This window comes from Magallana gigas, chromosome 3 (genome assembly GCF_963853765.1).
Source record: "Magallana gigas chromosome 3, xbMagGiga1.1, whole genome shotgun sequence".
NCBI classification, from domain to species: Eukaryota; Metazoa; Mollusca; class Bivalvia; order Ostreida; family Ostreidae; genus Magallana; species Magallana gigas.
This window is the reverse complement of record NC_088855.1, coordinates 30895830-30911918: the sequence shown is the minus strand read 5'-3', so window position 1 is coordinate 30911918 and position 16089 is coordinate 30895830. Positions and strand designations below refer to the sequence as shown.

General features: G+C 34.2%; 1 protein-coding gene across 1 annotated transcript; it reads right to left on the bottom strand.

Annotated features, from left to right (window-relative positions):
- Positions 1-1891: 1891 nt before the first annotated feature.
- Positions 1892-4320, bottom strand: LOC105346111 (protein-S-isoprenylcysteine O-methyltransferase). Its single transcript, XM_011454578.4, has 4 exons — positions 4052-4320; positions 3560-3818; positions 2932-3149; positions 1892-2222 (listed from the first exon to the last, which is right to left on the bottom strand). The coding sequence occupies exons 1-4, from the start codon at positions 4271-4273 to the stop codon at positions 2034-2036; spliced, it is 888 nt and encodes a 295-aa protein (XP_011452880.3). The 5' UTR covers positions 4274-4320; the 3' UTR covers positions 1892-2033.
- Between the last annotated feature and the right edge of the window lie 11769 nt (positions 4321-16089).

The following is a 16089-nucleotide window of genomic DNA, read 5'->3' as shown; positions in this document are numbered from 1 at the left end:
GTACAAGTTAAGTATACAAGTATAAAATAATGTTGTTTATATAGAATGTTATCTACTTACATTTCCTATTTCTTTTAATGATGATGTACAGAATTGTTATATTAAGTTTCTTTCCGTGATAATTTCAGTCTGTGATAACAGTTTATTGTTTTCCTTAAATTTCTTTGTATTTTATCAGTCAACAAATTATTTTAACACATTGATAATATTTTTTACTTTACTTTAAATTCATGCAACTTGTACATAGCTTTTATGTACATATATATATGTAGTTTTAACTCGGTGCTTAGATGTTCATTTCATATACCTATAGTTTGATTTTTTTTAACGTACCTTAAACAATTGAATTTTGTATGCATGTATTTTAATTCCTTCCTTACAATTTATCTTTGTTTTATGATCACTTCAAGGGGCTGGTCCTCTTCTTTTAAAAATACATTTGTTAACAGTTGATTATAACAATAAACTGGTATATATACACACTATAATTAGTATTTCATTTTTGTCCACTATATATCAAAAGCTTAAGAATTTAGCTTTCCAAGTACACATGCATATTACCCATTTAACTGTTTAATACACAAAAGAGTACAATCCATATTCAGAAACTAACAATATGTGCTATTTTTATAATTTTAGAGATAAACCTTATCTTGAAAAAGCAAATTAAAAAAAAAGTAGTTTACATGTACCAGTACCATCAGGAAGCATATATAAAAGTTTTATTATCATAGGCTGTTTGGTTCTTGATAAGATTTTCAAAACATTCAGTCTTCCCTTTGAAAAGCCTGGTGCTGCATTTGAATAAACTTAAAAGCTATTCACTCAAAAATACTTTTTGCCAAGTTTGGTTGAAATCAGTCTAATGTTTCTGGAAGAAGTTGAAAATGTGAAGAGCTTAAAGACAGATGGACATTTGTATAAGAAGTGATCAGAAAAGACTTTCAGCTCAGATGAGCTAATAAAAAAAACCCAAGGATATATACCAGTAGAGAAGGGAGAAAGGCTGAGGGTTCCCAATGATACTGGAGTCGTTTCATGTAGAGCATCTTCACGCCAACCATATAAATTAATAACACAACAAAATAATACTTGCATGTTTTTAGCATTCAAGAATGCTTTATTAAAATGTTCAAATAAAAATCAAATTCTATTAAAATAAATGCATCATGCCTTCTTCATAATTCATCGTGTTAATTATAATCCCCAAAAAGAAAGACAAATGCAGACAGCAGACTAAATGTTCAAGAATATGGTACACAAACAAGTGGCCCCATGTTTAATACTGTGGAATCATTAAAATTTGTGGGGGCCAATTTTCGTGGATTGCTTTAAAAATTTTACAGGTTCGTGGGGACTTAATTTTGTGTATTCTCGTTTACCTACAAAAGGAAATATGACTTTATTGCCATAATTTATTAATTCGTGGAGAATGTTATTTCGTGGATGAGAGGTACCCACGAATTCCGAGAAAATTGAGCCACCACGAAATCTAATGATTCCACAGTATATCATCAAACATATCATGTACAAAAGAAAACACTCAATAATAAAGGTTACAATTCCGTAACTTAAAAAAAAGTTTTTTCAATTTAAGTGTATTTTCTATTAAAACTTTAATTTTCTTGTAGAAATTTACCAGTTTGTTGGTAACTCTTATGCACAATAAAATAGATTGATAAAAATCAGAGGCTGACCATGTGTTTTTCTTCATGATTTAGTACACAATTCAATAGAAATGTCAAAATAAGCTGGGATAAAACATGGATTGACAATCTGAGTATTCTTTTTAAGTATATAACTCTGGTTTTGTAGTTATTGATAAAAATATAAATGTCATGCCTAAAAATGCACCAAGGGTGCTGAAAATTTGAAAACAATTCTTGTAAAAATAGGTAACCCTGACATTTTTTGAGTGCATTGCATGTCAACACTTAGTTTGAAGGAATATATTTTATTAATAATTCACTAGAAAGTCTGCAGAGTTCGGAACCATTGGATTTAACTGCTAAATGGCTCAAGACGAGTAAATCCTAAAGTGCTGAGTAACCCGTGTATCCGACAATGAATGGTAATCCAGTCCCAACGGATTTCTGGTAGTCTAAATAATCCTCACCGAAAAAGTTCAAAAGATAGATTTCTTCTTCGTAAATCCTCTCCCGGAAAAATCTCCATGACACTATTGTGTAGGCTATTAGGCAAAAGGGATTGCATAATATCAACTGAAAAAGAAAATCAATTTTTTTTCCAATCTTCATTCATACATCATGTATATAACATTAAGTCATTTAATATTAACACTTGATTATTTCTCTGAATGAATATTGCCTTTGGTACAATTTTAATATGCACTTTCAATGCAATAATTCTGCTAATTATCTTCCATTTTTTCTTTATCAGTTGTGTTTTTATTATTCAATAATCTGATATGCTGATAAGAGCACAATACTAGTATGTCCTTAATATCAACATGTCTAATCTATATTTAAAACATCTTCCCAAGTCAAGGGTTTCAAGAAGAGGTGTGTATCAGAAACTCTTGATTTGGGAAGATGTATTTAAAGATAGAAATATACTTTAATTAAAGCAAAATACTATTCTCAGCTTAAAAAATGATTAATTTTTTTTTTTTAATTTCTAATTTATAAAAATATTCTACAACACACTGACACTTTAAATCAACAAGGTTTTCATAAACTAGCTGAGATAGTAAAATGACAAATGTGTATCTAAAGTAGCTCTAGTCACATTTTTTTATGACAGCTTCAAAACAGCATGAAAAGCATAAACACTGATAAAAACTACAGTTTATTGCATGTTTAATCTCTAACATGATTTAATCTTGCTTTTATCTTCGAAAGATGGTGCAGCCCTACATATTGTGAATTATAGGTCGTTTAAATCTTCCAACAACCCAAGAGCACTAAATACCTGTGTTCCAATACTCCAGTAAAACCAACCCACGTAGGACGGATGTCGGCACCAAGAGTACACTCCCTTGGTGACCAGCTGATGGCCGGGACGTTTGACGTACTGTACATAATGGTTAAAGTTTGTAGAGGCTGTTATCATACTGGCTTTCCTCAGAGATTCTCCAAACAGGACTAGTAGCACACCACAGACTGATAAATAAAAGTACTGCTTTAAACCTGAAAAACAAAATAATTCAGAGTTACCGTAATTATTAATTAAAGAAAGTATGGAAAAATACTGAAAACAAGATTTTGAATTTTTAATGAGATGTGAAGATTATTCGGGTAAAATTAATTGTAGAACTGGCTTGTCAATGAAATTTATATGAATGAAAAGTCATTATTTTTGATATTTTACATCGGTACTATTTAAGAAAATCAATTTGAAGTTTTGTAACAAATTTTGGTTTACATTTCAAAAAAATAAGTGGTATGAAAACTATTAATGTTACTTTTGCCAAATTATACATTCTTCCTGAAACTTGCAAATAAGGTTGATGCATATATCATTACATTGCTTTTTACTTAAGACTAACTGACTAAGTGAAATGTGTATAGTACATGTACTGTAATCAGAAGAGCATTACCTGGTGCTATATACCACTCTACAAAGAACTCTAGCCAGCTGGCCACTGCTGCCATCTTGTACTCCCTGCTGTGGTCCAGCAGGTAGGAGTCAAGGGTTAGGGAGGAGGGGTTGGTAGCTGCTGTGGTTAGATACTCAGAGAAATGGAAGAAACTGAGACCCATCAAGTACCAACCGAAATGGTTCAGAGTTGTGTGTGAGCAACTAATGAGATAGCCGATTCCAAAAGTCAGTCCCAGGAAACCCCCTCGAACAGCCACCTGTCAAAATATGCATGTAAAGTAAAATGCAGAATTTTACTATGTGTAAGAATAGGTTCATCACAACAGCTAACTTAGGGACTTGTTGCTGCATGTCACATGGCAAAACAGCTGTTTAAGTGTGTATTTGAGAGGTGAAAATTAAATGCATCTCTTATAGATTTTCTTGTCTAATTAGGCTAGTGGGTTTTTTTCGAGTACTGTTTGTTTTCAGAATTCAAAATACAAAATACCTTGTAGAATTCAGACTGGATGCCACTTGTTGTAATGAAACTAAAGAGCACCAAGCCGCCATTGTACAAAATTATATATAATAGTAGCAAGTATAACCAAAAGTCTGTGTAGAGATATTGCAAGCTAGATCCTAGGTGTGATATCCATGGCACAAAAACTATGCAAGCCCCACCAACAAAACTTTTCAAACTTATTCTTCCGTTCTTGATGAGAAACGCCATTGTTGATACATGTCGCGATTCTCTCCCCTTTGGTTGACGATGTAGTAACTTTATCGACTATACAAAAGTTTTGTCTTTTGATCCCGACCAAATTTATTTTTTTTTAATCAATAAATCAGAACTTGACAGGATCTACCCTACGATATTGAACGCCATCATATCCTACCTCCGGAATTTTCAATTCTTGATTCTTAATTTTTTTTTTAAATTCTTGATTTTGATTTTTTAAACCATAATTTTGATTCCTATATTTTTGGGATATTTCAAAATACTAATAAACGACATGAAAATATTACTTTTGCAATATCAATATTTATTTCTTCAACCCGCACCACTATCTCATTTATTTTGCCAACACAGATTAGTATCACGAGCAATAAAACAGAGAACCAACCTCGCCAAACCTTGTATATCTGTCAAAATTTAATAAAAAATATCTTATGTATATTAACTGAAAAACATTTTTGAATAAAATAAAATGCATACATTCAGAATGCTGGTTGAAAAAAAATTCACATGTATAAGGTATCCACGACCACTACTCTATAGTCCGCACAAGAAACACATAGATACTTTACATTTACGTTCAGAAAGCAATCATACCTCACCCATGGCTGCATGCTGGGCGGGCCCGAGCATCGTCCACCCACAGGGCCATGCGCGGATCCAGAAAATAATTTTTCCAAGGGGATTGGGTACATTTTCTTTCCATGTTTACGAAGAGATCCGAGGATCTAGTAAATTTAAGAAATTTGAATTTTTCAGGGGGGGGGGGGGGCAGACCCCCACCCCCACCGAGGTATCCTCTAGATCTGCGCATGTGGACAGAATCACCCTGCGATATTGAACTGAAAATTTTCCCTTTTTTGAAAGACATATTTCTGATCAAATTGATTAAGTTTTAAATGTAAGCAATAATAAATCCCGGGGGAACTATCGCACGGAGGGGGGGGGGGGGACGAGTCGGCCTAGTCCACTTGTACTTATGATCAGAAATTGACGAGCCGAAATGAAATTTATTTTCATAATGTATCATGTACGAATACACAAGAGGGAAAACCCAAAGTCAAGAATTATTGCACAAAGCGCCACTAATATTGTTTGCAGAAATCACAGACAATTTTGTTTGCAGGAATCGCAGACAAATAGGACAGCAAGAAAACAAACATCGTCGTAAATCGAAACTAAATCGACCAAGCAATTATTTGTAAATGTCAAGGGCTGCACAGAATCCACAAATCATGCGAATATGACACAATGATTTCATCCTTAACAAAACGGCGTTATTCAATCCACCATTAATCTTCCCCATTCATTGTTTGTCGTGACTTCAAACCGTCATTTTTCTCTTCGTTTTCAACAGATTATTTTTTTTTTATTCTTAACTTTGTATAATACATTACTTCGTTAAATTCCTATATTTTGCATCATAACTGGTTTTAGATAGTCCTGATTTGAACGTGATATGTTTAATTGAAAAAGGATTATGAACTGTGCATGTATTGAATTTTTGAATTGTTGGTATTCTTTTAAAAGATGAATTCAATAGCTAAAAATCTGGATGCTTTTGATATATGGATTTCTTTTACTACAAAAGAAGGCAAATTAACTGGCGTGGGCAATGTCAATTTAACTGAATTCAACTCGATTTAAAATATGACATTGTATAGATACACCAAAAATATAGAAAGAATGGAAGTTAATTTGGTAATAGATTTTAAAGATTTTTTTAGACAAATTATTATTAGAAGGTTCGCTTCAGTGTAGTATGTGAAATTTCCCCGATGAGAGCAAATCGCATCCAGCAATTCATAATGTGACTATTCCCTTATTTTGAAATTGGTTTGTAGTTTATATACCTCTATTCATATTATTTTATTCTTATAATACAATAATGAATTTATATGAATTCGTCAGTATATACACTATAACTAAGAAGATAGTTTTTGAAAATCGTACATTTTTAATAGACTTACAGATAAAATATTTTTTTTTTTAGATTTATTATTTTCCTCACCAGACATCGAGGATTAAATAAACACCTATCAATAACCCAACGGTCATTCTCATCGTTCAGCCTTGCTTAAAATGTTATTTTTATCTACTTTGTAATTAACTTAACCTTGAACAGTTATACCAAAACATTTTTTTTCTTTAAAAAAAAATTAAATAACCTTATCTCCCACTATAAAGCTATGGATCATATTTCATCTGCCAAAAAATAGCGTCATTAACATATAGATCGTAATAGTAGCTATCCTGCGCGATAGAGCTAACTAAAGAGTAACCCGTTTGAGAATTCGGGTGCGTTCAGTGATGAATAAGGCGAGTTGCTGACGGTGGGTGGCGCACTTGATTGTCTGAAACACGCAATGCGTTGACTCTTTTATCTTATCTTGCTCCTCCTAGACACCGAGTCAATAATTTGTTTTTATGAAAAAGAGGTCAATTACACGCAATGTACTCATTATTTATGACCTTCCCGAGGAATTAGTTTCGAAAAAGTTTTGAGTCGAAGGGGTTATCCTTTAAATCAACAAAAAGCCCACTATCTTTCAGCGACAGTGTCATGATAATCTGTACTTACACGTATATAGGTCATGACGAATTATAGAGGTAGGACATAACAATTAATAAGCATGACAGGTATGAAAAATTGCAAAAGATTATTCATTTTATTACCACTGAGAACTTTTCAAACAATGAAAACAACGCTTCAGCTGCATACAATTTTTCTAATAAGCTGCATTTTTTTTTCAAATATCTGTTATTCCAAATATTATGCTTTATGTGAAAATTGAAGGCAATATGATACAGAAAACACCTTGCGAGTTCTGCGGCACCACTTATTTCGCCCCAAAATCATCTGCTATCTTAATCTACGAAGCTTTATATACCCTTTTTAAGCCCCTCGTATTCGTGCCTAAAAGATAAACTTCTCCAGCTCAAAAACGATTGATATAAGCGATATGACATACGATATGACGAGGAGATCATTAAATATTAAGAGATTTTGATCTGCTGAGAAAATCGAGTGAAGTTTGAGCCAAGACAAGCTATTTTACCGAAATTTGAAAGTGTGCCATGAAAACTAGTCAGGTGAGGGGAACTTCTTTCCGTTTGGCTAATTACCGCTAACTTATCAAGTCGAGATCGTTACGTAACACACAGGGGAAAAAAATAAAGCAGCGATTAGAGTCATCTTCATGAACAGCTTTTTCATCTGTTGGAAACAAACTTTTCCATCCCCCATGTCATTATGAACCAAAGTTTTTTTTATTTTAATTGGAACGATTTTTTTGGGGAAGGAAATGTTTATTTTTAGATTTGATTTAAAGTATTAATGAAAACCCCCGGAACCTAAGTTTACAAGCGTTTCTGCGGGTTAAAAAATAAATCTCAAATGTTTCAAATTAATGGAAAGATGAATGGTAGCATAAAGGCAAGCAGACAAATTTGAAACCATGCGTCTTTGCTAGTTTTTAAGTCGATGCATTCCAGATACTAGTATATAGAATATTGATGAATTTGCATTCTAGTAATTTGTATCTGAAAAAAAAATGACCGTCGAAAATCCGGTGGGTCATGGACCACACAAACGGCAATGTTCTTAAACATGGTCCATTTGCAAAAAGATTTCGACAGAATCGATGAGAGTCGATAGAAGCATGATGGACGTCTTGTAAGAGATAAACGACTGGTCGGCCATCTTCTGAAGGAGAACCCGGTACAATCGCTGTCTCCACTGTCAAACTCGGGAGACAATAAGCGAAAAAGACAATAGTACTCGTGCAGAAACTGTCTGGGGGGAAGATACGTTCTCAAAGAGTTCGGATCTTGCATCAAGGTCGTATCTTGGAATCTAGGGAATTACAGCCAATAAGCCAGGGCCCAAATTCCAGGGGCCATTGTTCCCGCCCTTATTGTTTGCTCCACAAGAACTAGGCAGATGGCAGGATTAAATACCATCTATTCAACGCTGGATTGACACTTTGCAGATTAAGTCAGCTCTGAAATGGTGTTAGAACTAATTAGTGGGAATTAATTATTTTTATCAACTGTTAATTGTTGCCATCCGAACTGATATTTATAGGCTGTACAAGGGGCCCTCGACCGTATTGTATCGAGTGATCGATATTCGATACAGAGCGGTTCAAGAATACATTCATAATGTAATTAAGATTCCATTCCATATCCCGAAGTTAGTTTTCTTTCCTTTCCTTTTCAATATTACTATGAAATAGTTGACAAGATTGTAAAACTTTTACAACCAACTGAAAAATCCATTCATATTATCTACGTCTTCCTTTGAGATACATTTACATGTCAGCGTTTATTACACAGTAAATTGAATGTTTGTAAACTTTCATACATTCACTCCACTATCTTCATTCATTCGATACTTCATTCATTCTTTCTCCAATATTTTTTCTTTAATTTCCCCCTCCAAGCAATTAGATGTTATCAAAATTGCTGATAATCCCCCAAAAAACTAAAAAAAAAACCTATGCCGTCTGCACCGACCGAAATTTTAAGCTGTGAAAGCAGAACAAGTATTGGTGACAAAATAAGAAAAGAGGGTGTTTTTGAAGTAAACTCCTTGCTATACTTTTTCACTAGGCATTGTATATCTACCGGAGGGGGGCAAAGTGTGCTTCTTCACACTTTTGCGTCGCAACTGAACTGTTAGATGAAATAATGATAATCCAAAGAAAAATTAGTTCGGCTGTTATCTGATGCAACTTGCGCTTACAAAATGCTGTATTATGCAAAAACAAAACAAAAGCATTGCGTGCAAACATTATTTTGGCCGACCATTTGTCTGTCTGCAAAAAAAAAATAAAAAATTAAGTGTTCCTTTTTTGCCATTGACCTTGAATGAGAGAAACATGGCAAATTCTCCAATTTCAACTAAGTGTCGGGGTAAGAACTATAATCTCTGTTTCAGATCTGATTACTGTTTTGTAAAATATACGTATGGTAATTATTTTATTACAAAATAGAATCAAAGGTTTAACTGGAAAAGGGGCGTTGAATATATTGGGCGGTATTCGAGGAAGTTGTTGAATAATGGTTTTTGAAAAGGGCAAATATATTAAAAGAGTGAGATTCCACCCTTTCTACTGAAATTATTCCGCCCAAAAATCCGGACATGTACATTCATGTACATTAATACAATTACCAGAAAATGTCCCTTTTCAAAAATTAAAGTACCTTATTAAAAAATATAGAAACTCCTTTGAAGGGCATATTTATACATACAATGCACATGTTTTGTGTCTGCAACAGTTCCGTTCGTTTTCGCTATGTGATCTTCGATAAGCCATACATATATAAATGTATACACCTTGCATAATTGAAATGAAAGGGTGGAGGCTTATAAAAAGACAGCTATTGTGCATGTACCCTTTGCATTTACCTTCATTTAGTGAACTCAAAATTTACAATATATATGACACATCAATTTAATTTCACTGGTATTTTTTGAAATAGAAATTGTTCCACACTAATTGGTATATTCCGGTATACCGGTAAGACTTGCTGTTTGAGAGAGAGAGAGAGAGAGAGAGAGAGAGAGAGAGAGAGAGAGAGAGAGAGAGAGAGAGAGAGAGAGAGAGAGAGAGAGAGAGAGAGAGAGAGAGAGAGAGAGAGAGAGAGAGAGAGAGAGAGAGAGTTATATAACGCCAAATCAACAGGAAATGTTTGTCAACGCCACGAAAAGTTTTTGAGTTCAACTGCATTCTTTAGATATATCTAATTTCCAAGGGTCGTTTTTTTTCTATCAATTTTCTCAATGTGTTCCATATATAAACGTCGCAGATCCAACTTTGGCACTCATCAATCATCGTTAGTATATTTTGGACACACATTCCTCACTGAATGAAAATTCTTACTCAACAAAAATGTTCCAAACACATTTTGCCCTACCCTTTGCAAAAGATCACGCTTTTACTGAAAATGGTCCCTAAAATACTCTAGCTGCCACATGAAAGTTCACGCTCTTATTGATATAGATATTCGTACATCTGTTTGTATTATTCGAGTATTTAATATGGGTGTGATATCGTTTTTATAACCCATGCATCCTTTTTTTATCGTCATTATGTTTTCCATATACACGGAGGTATCAGACGATAGGTCGAAGGTTAATCAACTTTTGGCTTAATCGGTCTGGGCGCGTTCAGTTCGGATGCAAGACATGCCCCAGACACCGGAAAAGAGTGAGGCGTCCGGCGGCATTTCCTTACTATGTGAATAATGCGGGGTTTCTCCTCTTTTTTCCTATTGTTACTCAGCTTATTAAGGGTATAGTGTTATGCCGTACGATGTATGAGAGACGGATCGGAGTCGATTAAACCTCAACACGGTCTTCTGCTGGGGTGCGTTTGAATAAACACGAAACATGACACTGATGATTATTTTTATATCAAACGCTTATTTTGTCCGCGGAACAGGGTATATCATATTCGTCTTATGTGGTTAACACAGGTTTACGTTTGTTTTATCATAGACAGCGGGTATACACATGACCACCCCACGCCATCGGTCGGTGATTGACAGCCCAGCATTGTTTTGGCTGACCCCGTGTGTCTTTGCGGTTTTTCTTTGCGACCGGCGGGACGCCACAAACAAACACACAGAGTCTAAGTCCATAATTGAATGTTGTTGACATTATATTAACTCTTTCTCTGTTTCCTGATAAGGTTTCCCGGTGCATCTGACCAAAGAGTCGTTTGTTATGCTTATTGATATACAATGTACGTAATACTGGCTGAAGTCAATAACTTTCTTAATTATGGACAGTAACGTGACAAAGGTCTTCCCCCACAAACGTAAACGAGTACATGCAGATATGTCATCGAGTTTATAAGATATATATTCGAACTTTATTGATGGGGTTTTCTATTTGTAATGCCTTTTATCATTTCATTTCTTGTTCAGTACGAAACCATTTTTAGATTCTCATTGTTTATGTTGAATGTGTACACAGGACATGTTGAATACGAAGATTCTGTGATTCTTGAAAAGAAAAAAATTTATAAATCTTCATCAGCAAAATTTTGTAACAAAAAATATATGTAGCCCGCCTTTGAATAATATAACTGTCACTAAACGCCAAAAAACCTTGATTAATTCCAAAGATATTCACACACAGGCAAAAATCTTGGAGCAGGTATATGGCATAAAATGCCAGAGTGAATTAAAACAAATCAACTAAATCACAGGAAGGAACACCTCATGGTGCATGCCAAAGAAATAAAGCTACAGCAGAGCCCATGTCAGTTCTCAGAATGGGTGTGCAGCGAGCAGACATCACTCTCTCTCTCTCTGTCTATCACACATTTTTAGTTGTTTTTTGTTCATGTTGTCAAGTCTAACATTGACAACATTGAGATAGCATTAGCTGCAGTGGGAGGGGAAGGTGATCATTTGGTTATCTCATTCTTGGAAGTTATGATGTGATGGGTTTTTATCCCCTTTAAATGCAATGACAAAAACATTGCTTATTCGAACTATGCTGATGTCTGCGTTTCGTTCTTAAAAGAATTTTGCGTTGTGGTATCATAATTTTCCCGCCATGCAGCAGACTTGGTACATATCAGAATGACTGATATCAGAACCAGGAAGTGGTTGTAAAAATAAAAATATAAAGAAGAAACTGCTCGAATAGAGGTAAAAAGTTTAAATCTGATTGATAAAAATTGTATATATCAGCGTTTTATGAAACAGATAAGAAGCAAGGTTTTAAAAAAAATACAGAGAAATCGTAGAGAGAAACAAAGCTGGCATATTACAATAATGAACATGTTAGACTCTAGTTGTATATCTGTTGTATTCATAGGAATTAGAAAAACTTTGCTCGCATGCATTCTATACTGCAATTCAACCAGGACAACTAAATTCAAACAAATAAAGCAATTAATAGAAATAAATTAAAAAAATAAGTAAGTATAAGAAAAAGCTCGCGGCATCCACCTGGTTTAGATTATAAAGATGTGCAAAGAGAAAGAGCAAAAATTTTCAAGACATTATAGCAGGTGCTACTTGCCAAGTTTTGTAATGTTGTTTTGAAAATGAAACATTAGATCAATGATTGATATGAAATTCCGGCTTATTTCAGCATTCTATACTTGAAATACTAAGATATATGATGTTGTTAAAATGGTCTTTCTCGTTCTCTTTCTTCGCGTTTATAACGATGCATGCATAACACTACTAGCTACATTAGATCGAGAGGAGAAAATGGTGAGGATATAGGTTAAGAGAGCTCAACGTTCATGGCAATTTTTCAGGCTATTTTAAACTCCTTCAAAAGAAGAGTTCTGTATAAAGATATAGGAATACATTCAAAATTTAAAGCTTCTATATTTGAAATTTGCCTTTACTGAATAACAGTTTATAACTATAAAACTCATATCTTAACAAAGCAGGTAGATTTGATTGGTAATTTGTTGCCCAGCCAGCCTCCTTAAAAACTGAGGAGGTACTCTGCCATTGTCTCTTGTTGAATTTGAGTTTGTGAACTGCAAGGATTTGATGTGATGCGTTAATTCATATTAATTATGGTAAATCAGCCATTATTTTTTTTTTGGGTATGTAAGTCTATTGTCACTATAATAATCACACCATGCCCTATACATGTACGTGCATTATGCACCCTCCATAAGAGACTACGACAGCTTATTAAGAAGCCAATATCCTTAGTTTTATTATTACAACATAAGTAAACTTTTATTTCTAGATGCAGGTTCAAAGCAATCAAGATACGACCACACGGTAATCTAAGTTCGTCGTGAATTACATATACATGTATTTAATATCAATATTGATTGAGAAAACAGCAATATCATTGAAGGTCTTTAGGTACAGTAATGTCTCTGTCTTCATATGAAACGTAACGTTAACCCGGAGTAAATGGCGTTTCGAAGGTTCATTAAGTTAAAAGGATAGCGCTGCATTGGGGAGACATGGATTAAATCTGATAGTCAAACAGATATTTATTAATGTTTGTAGATATATTCAAAGGGTATCTTAGTTCAAACATTTTCATTAAGAGAAAAGAGTCGAAACAAGTACCGGAAATCTTAATATTCAATGCTTATGAAGGTGAATTAGAGTTTGTGGGTAATTCTCCAGAAAAATAATTATCTTCCCATTAACATGTTGTTATTCTCAAAACTGATAAGTAATGATTATAAGAATAACGAAGTACATGTATCAATTTTGATAGAAGGGGTGTACTTATAAATAAGTCCGACGCTCCCGTGTTATCATTTTAAAGAATTGTTTGAATCAAAATATTTATATTTACTATTCATCTTATTAAGTCAATAAAACTGGCAAAGTTCCAGAAATGAATTAACTAGTTTGTCAAAACAGGATACGTGTATGTTACTCGAAATTGACAATGTTTCGTTTCACCGCAAGAATAACTATATGTAACAACTATTAAGAGGGCTCGATAGTTGTGGTCATTTTTTTGGCTATTTTTATCTCATTGAGAAGAAGAGTTTTGTATGAAGATACAGGAACATATCCAAATTTTAAAGCTTATATATTTGAAATATTTTCGCTGAATAACATTTTATAAATAGAAAATTAATATCTAAAGAAACAAGATAGATTTGATGGGTAATTTGTTAACCACCCAACCTTCTTGAAAATGGTGAGATGGAAAATAAGAAATTCAATTCAACCGCTGTACACGCCTCTTCAGATGACTGATAGATTAAAATTTAAAATCAAAATTAAATCAGAGAAATTCCGAGCATTTTGGCGAGATAAAAGAGAAGCTTCAGTGGTGTTGTTCAGCAAACTTTGCGCCTCCCATATCGTAACCATAACGGAATTTTTTCTCAGCAACATTTTACAGAAAGTAGTTTGAACTGTGTAATCGTTAAGTGAAGTTGACCTGACTTAATGTTACCCAAGTACAAAACCAATGAGAGATCTGTGAACGAACCATGGTGAACTTGTTGCCTTCTACTGGCCCATTCATATCCCCTCATGCAGTATGGATAATACCTAGTTACTTTCGAATGATTTGAACACGTAGGGATTCTTACTGTCAAATCCAATAAAAACAAACAGACAGATGCGTAATGCACCTAGAAAAAACTATAGAACAACAGGTTTTAACCTTACAAAATTCAACTTAATTTGAAAAAAAAAATTTGGAATCATATTCATAGGACTGAAATTCATAAGAGACACTCTACATGAATAGCGGCACTTCTTTCACTTTGAAGTTTTACATAATTAAGATAATGATGCATCAGGTGCTTCAAGATTCTTCCATTTTCATTTCAACGTAATCATCATCTAATTTTCTTGCTTACAGAATAAAGTATAAGTAAAGCACAATTGCACTTTTACATTATAAGGGTTTTCTGTTGTAAAAGTACTCTGTAAACGATATGCAATTACAACGATTTTGTAAGAAAACTGCACCATCATGAATTGTTTGTTAGAGAACGGCGTTTTCAATAATCCCAAGTAATACATCATTTTACCCCCTAGCTTCATATATCGTCTCTGATGAATGCATAGCTCTCACAAGGTAACAACTTGTTCCTATTATATACACTTCAAACATACCCCAGGAGCCAGAGGGAATATAGCACAAACAATAAAACTAGGGGGGAAAAGGTTCCCTTTATTTACATGTCTGAAAATATTTTTCTTAAAACCGTGATGACTTCACAACATTATAATGAGATTTTGTCTGAATCAGCCCCATAAAACCGAGGCTTTTACGCGTGGGTGGAATTTTACCCGGGGTCAAGGGGGCTATAAAACATAACGCCAGCCTTACTTATGATTCCAATTACGGTTATCGAAGCTTCTTTAGCCAGAAATGACACTGGATATTGCTCGCACAGCCAAATTTCCCAGATGATTTACATGACGTGGCCAAACGAGAGATCCGAAAGGAACCTATGTGATCATAGCATCACCAACCGCGAAGATTTTTGTGGTTAACACCTGTAAACATTTCAATTTATTAAGTCTTCCTTGTCATAAAGATCGAGGAAATTGGAAGTGTGTGGCCAAATGATTGCTATCTGGGGGTACCAATTTAAAAAACCTTTTTTGTAGCAAATTTGCCAACACTGAGTCAAAGGAGGGCGAGCGGAGAGCCGGTGGTAATGAGATCGAGTTCGATGAACACATCTAGCGATTAGTTATTGAGACGAGAGCCCATAAATCTAAAGGCATTATTCTTGGATGACAAGACCCTAAATGCTAACGATTATCAATGATACTCTGTATATTTTTGGAGGTCTTAAGGTTATCCAGTGAGGGCTTCTGCATCGACTCGCTGCGTTTTAACGTTATGCTCTAGTCGGCTGCACGGAAGAATTTTTTGATCGATTTTTTAATTTGAAACTTTTTTTTTGCACGAAATTGGCTGGGGTGGGGGCATATGGAAGTAATTATGAATAAAATTGCCTGTTGTTATTTCTTGAACATAAAATCTAGAAAAACCCTACCCCCCCCTCTCTCTCTCTCTCTCTCTCTCTCTCTCTCTCTCTCTCTCTCTCTCTCTCTCATACAATACTTTTAGCTCAAAGACTCATACAACACGTTAAATATTCATTAGTTGTAGATAATCCAATATCAAATATCCCAAGAATACATAATTTTAGCTAGATTTGTTATCTTTCCGACGTGATCGACAACAGTTGTCTCAAATCAAGTTTTTCGGTGTTTTTATATTACAGACCAATCAAAGGCCTGATACGCTTTGATGTGATCGTTTATCAGTTAACCAAATGCATTTTGCTGTTAGGGGTCAAATGCCGTCTGATATT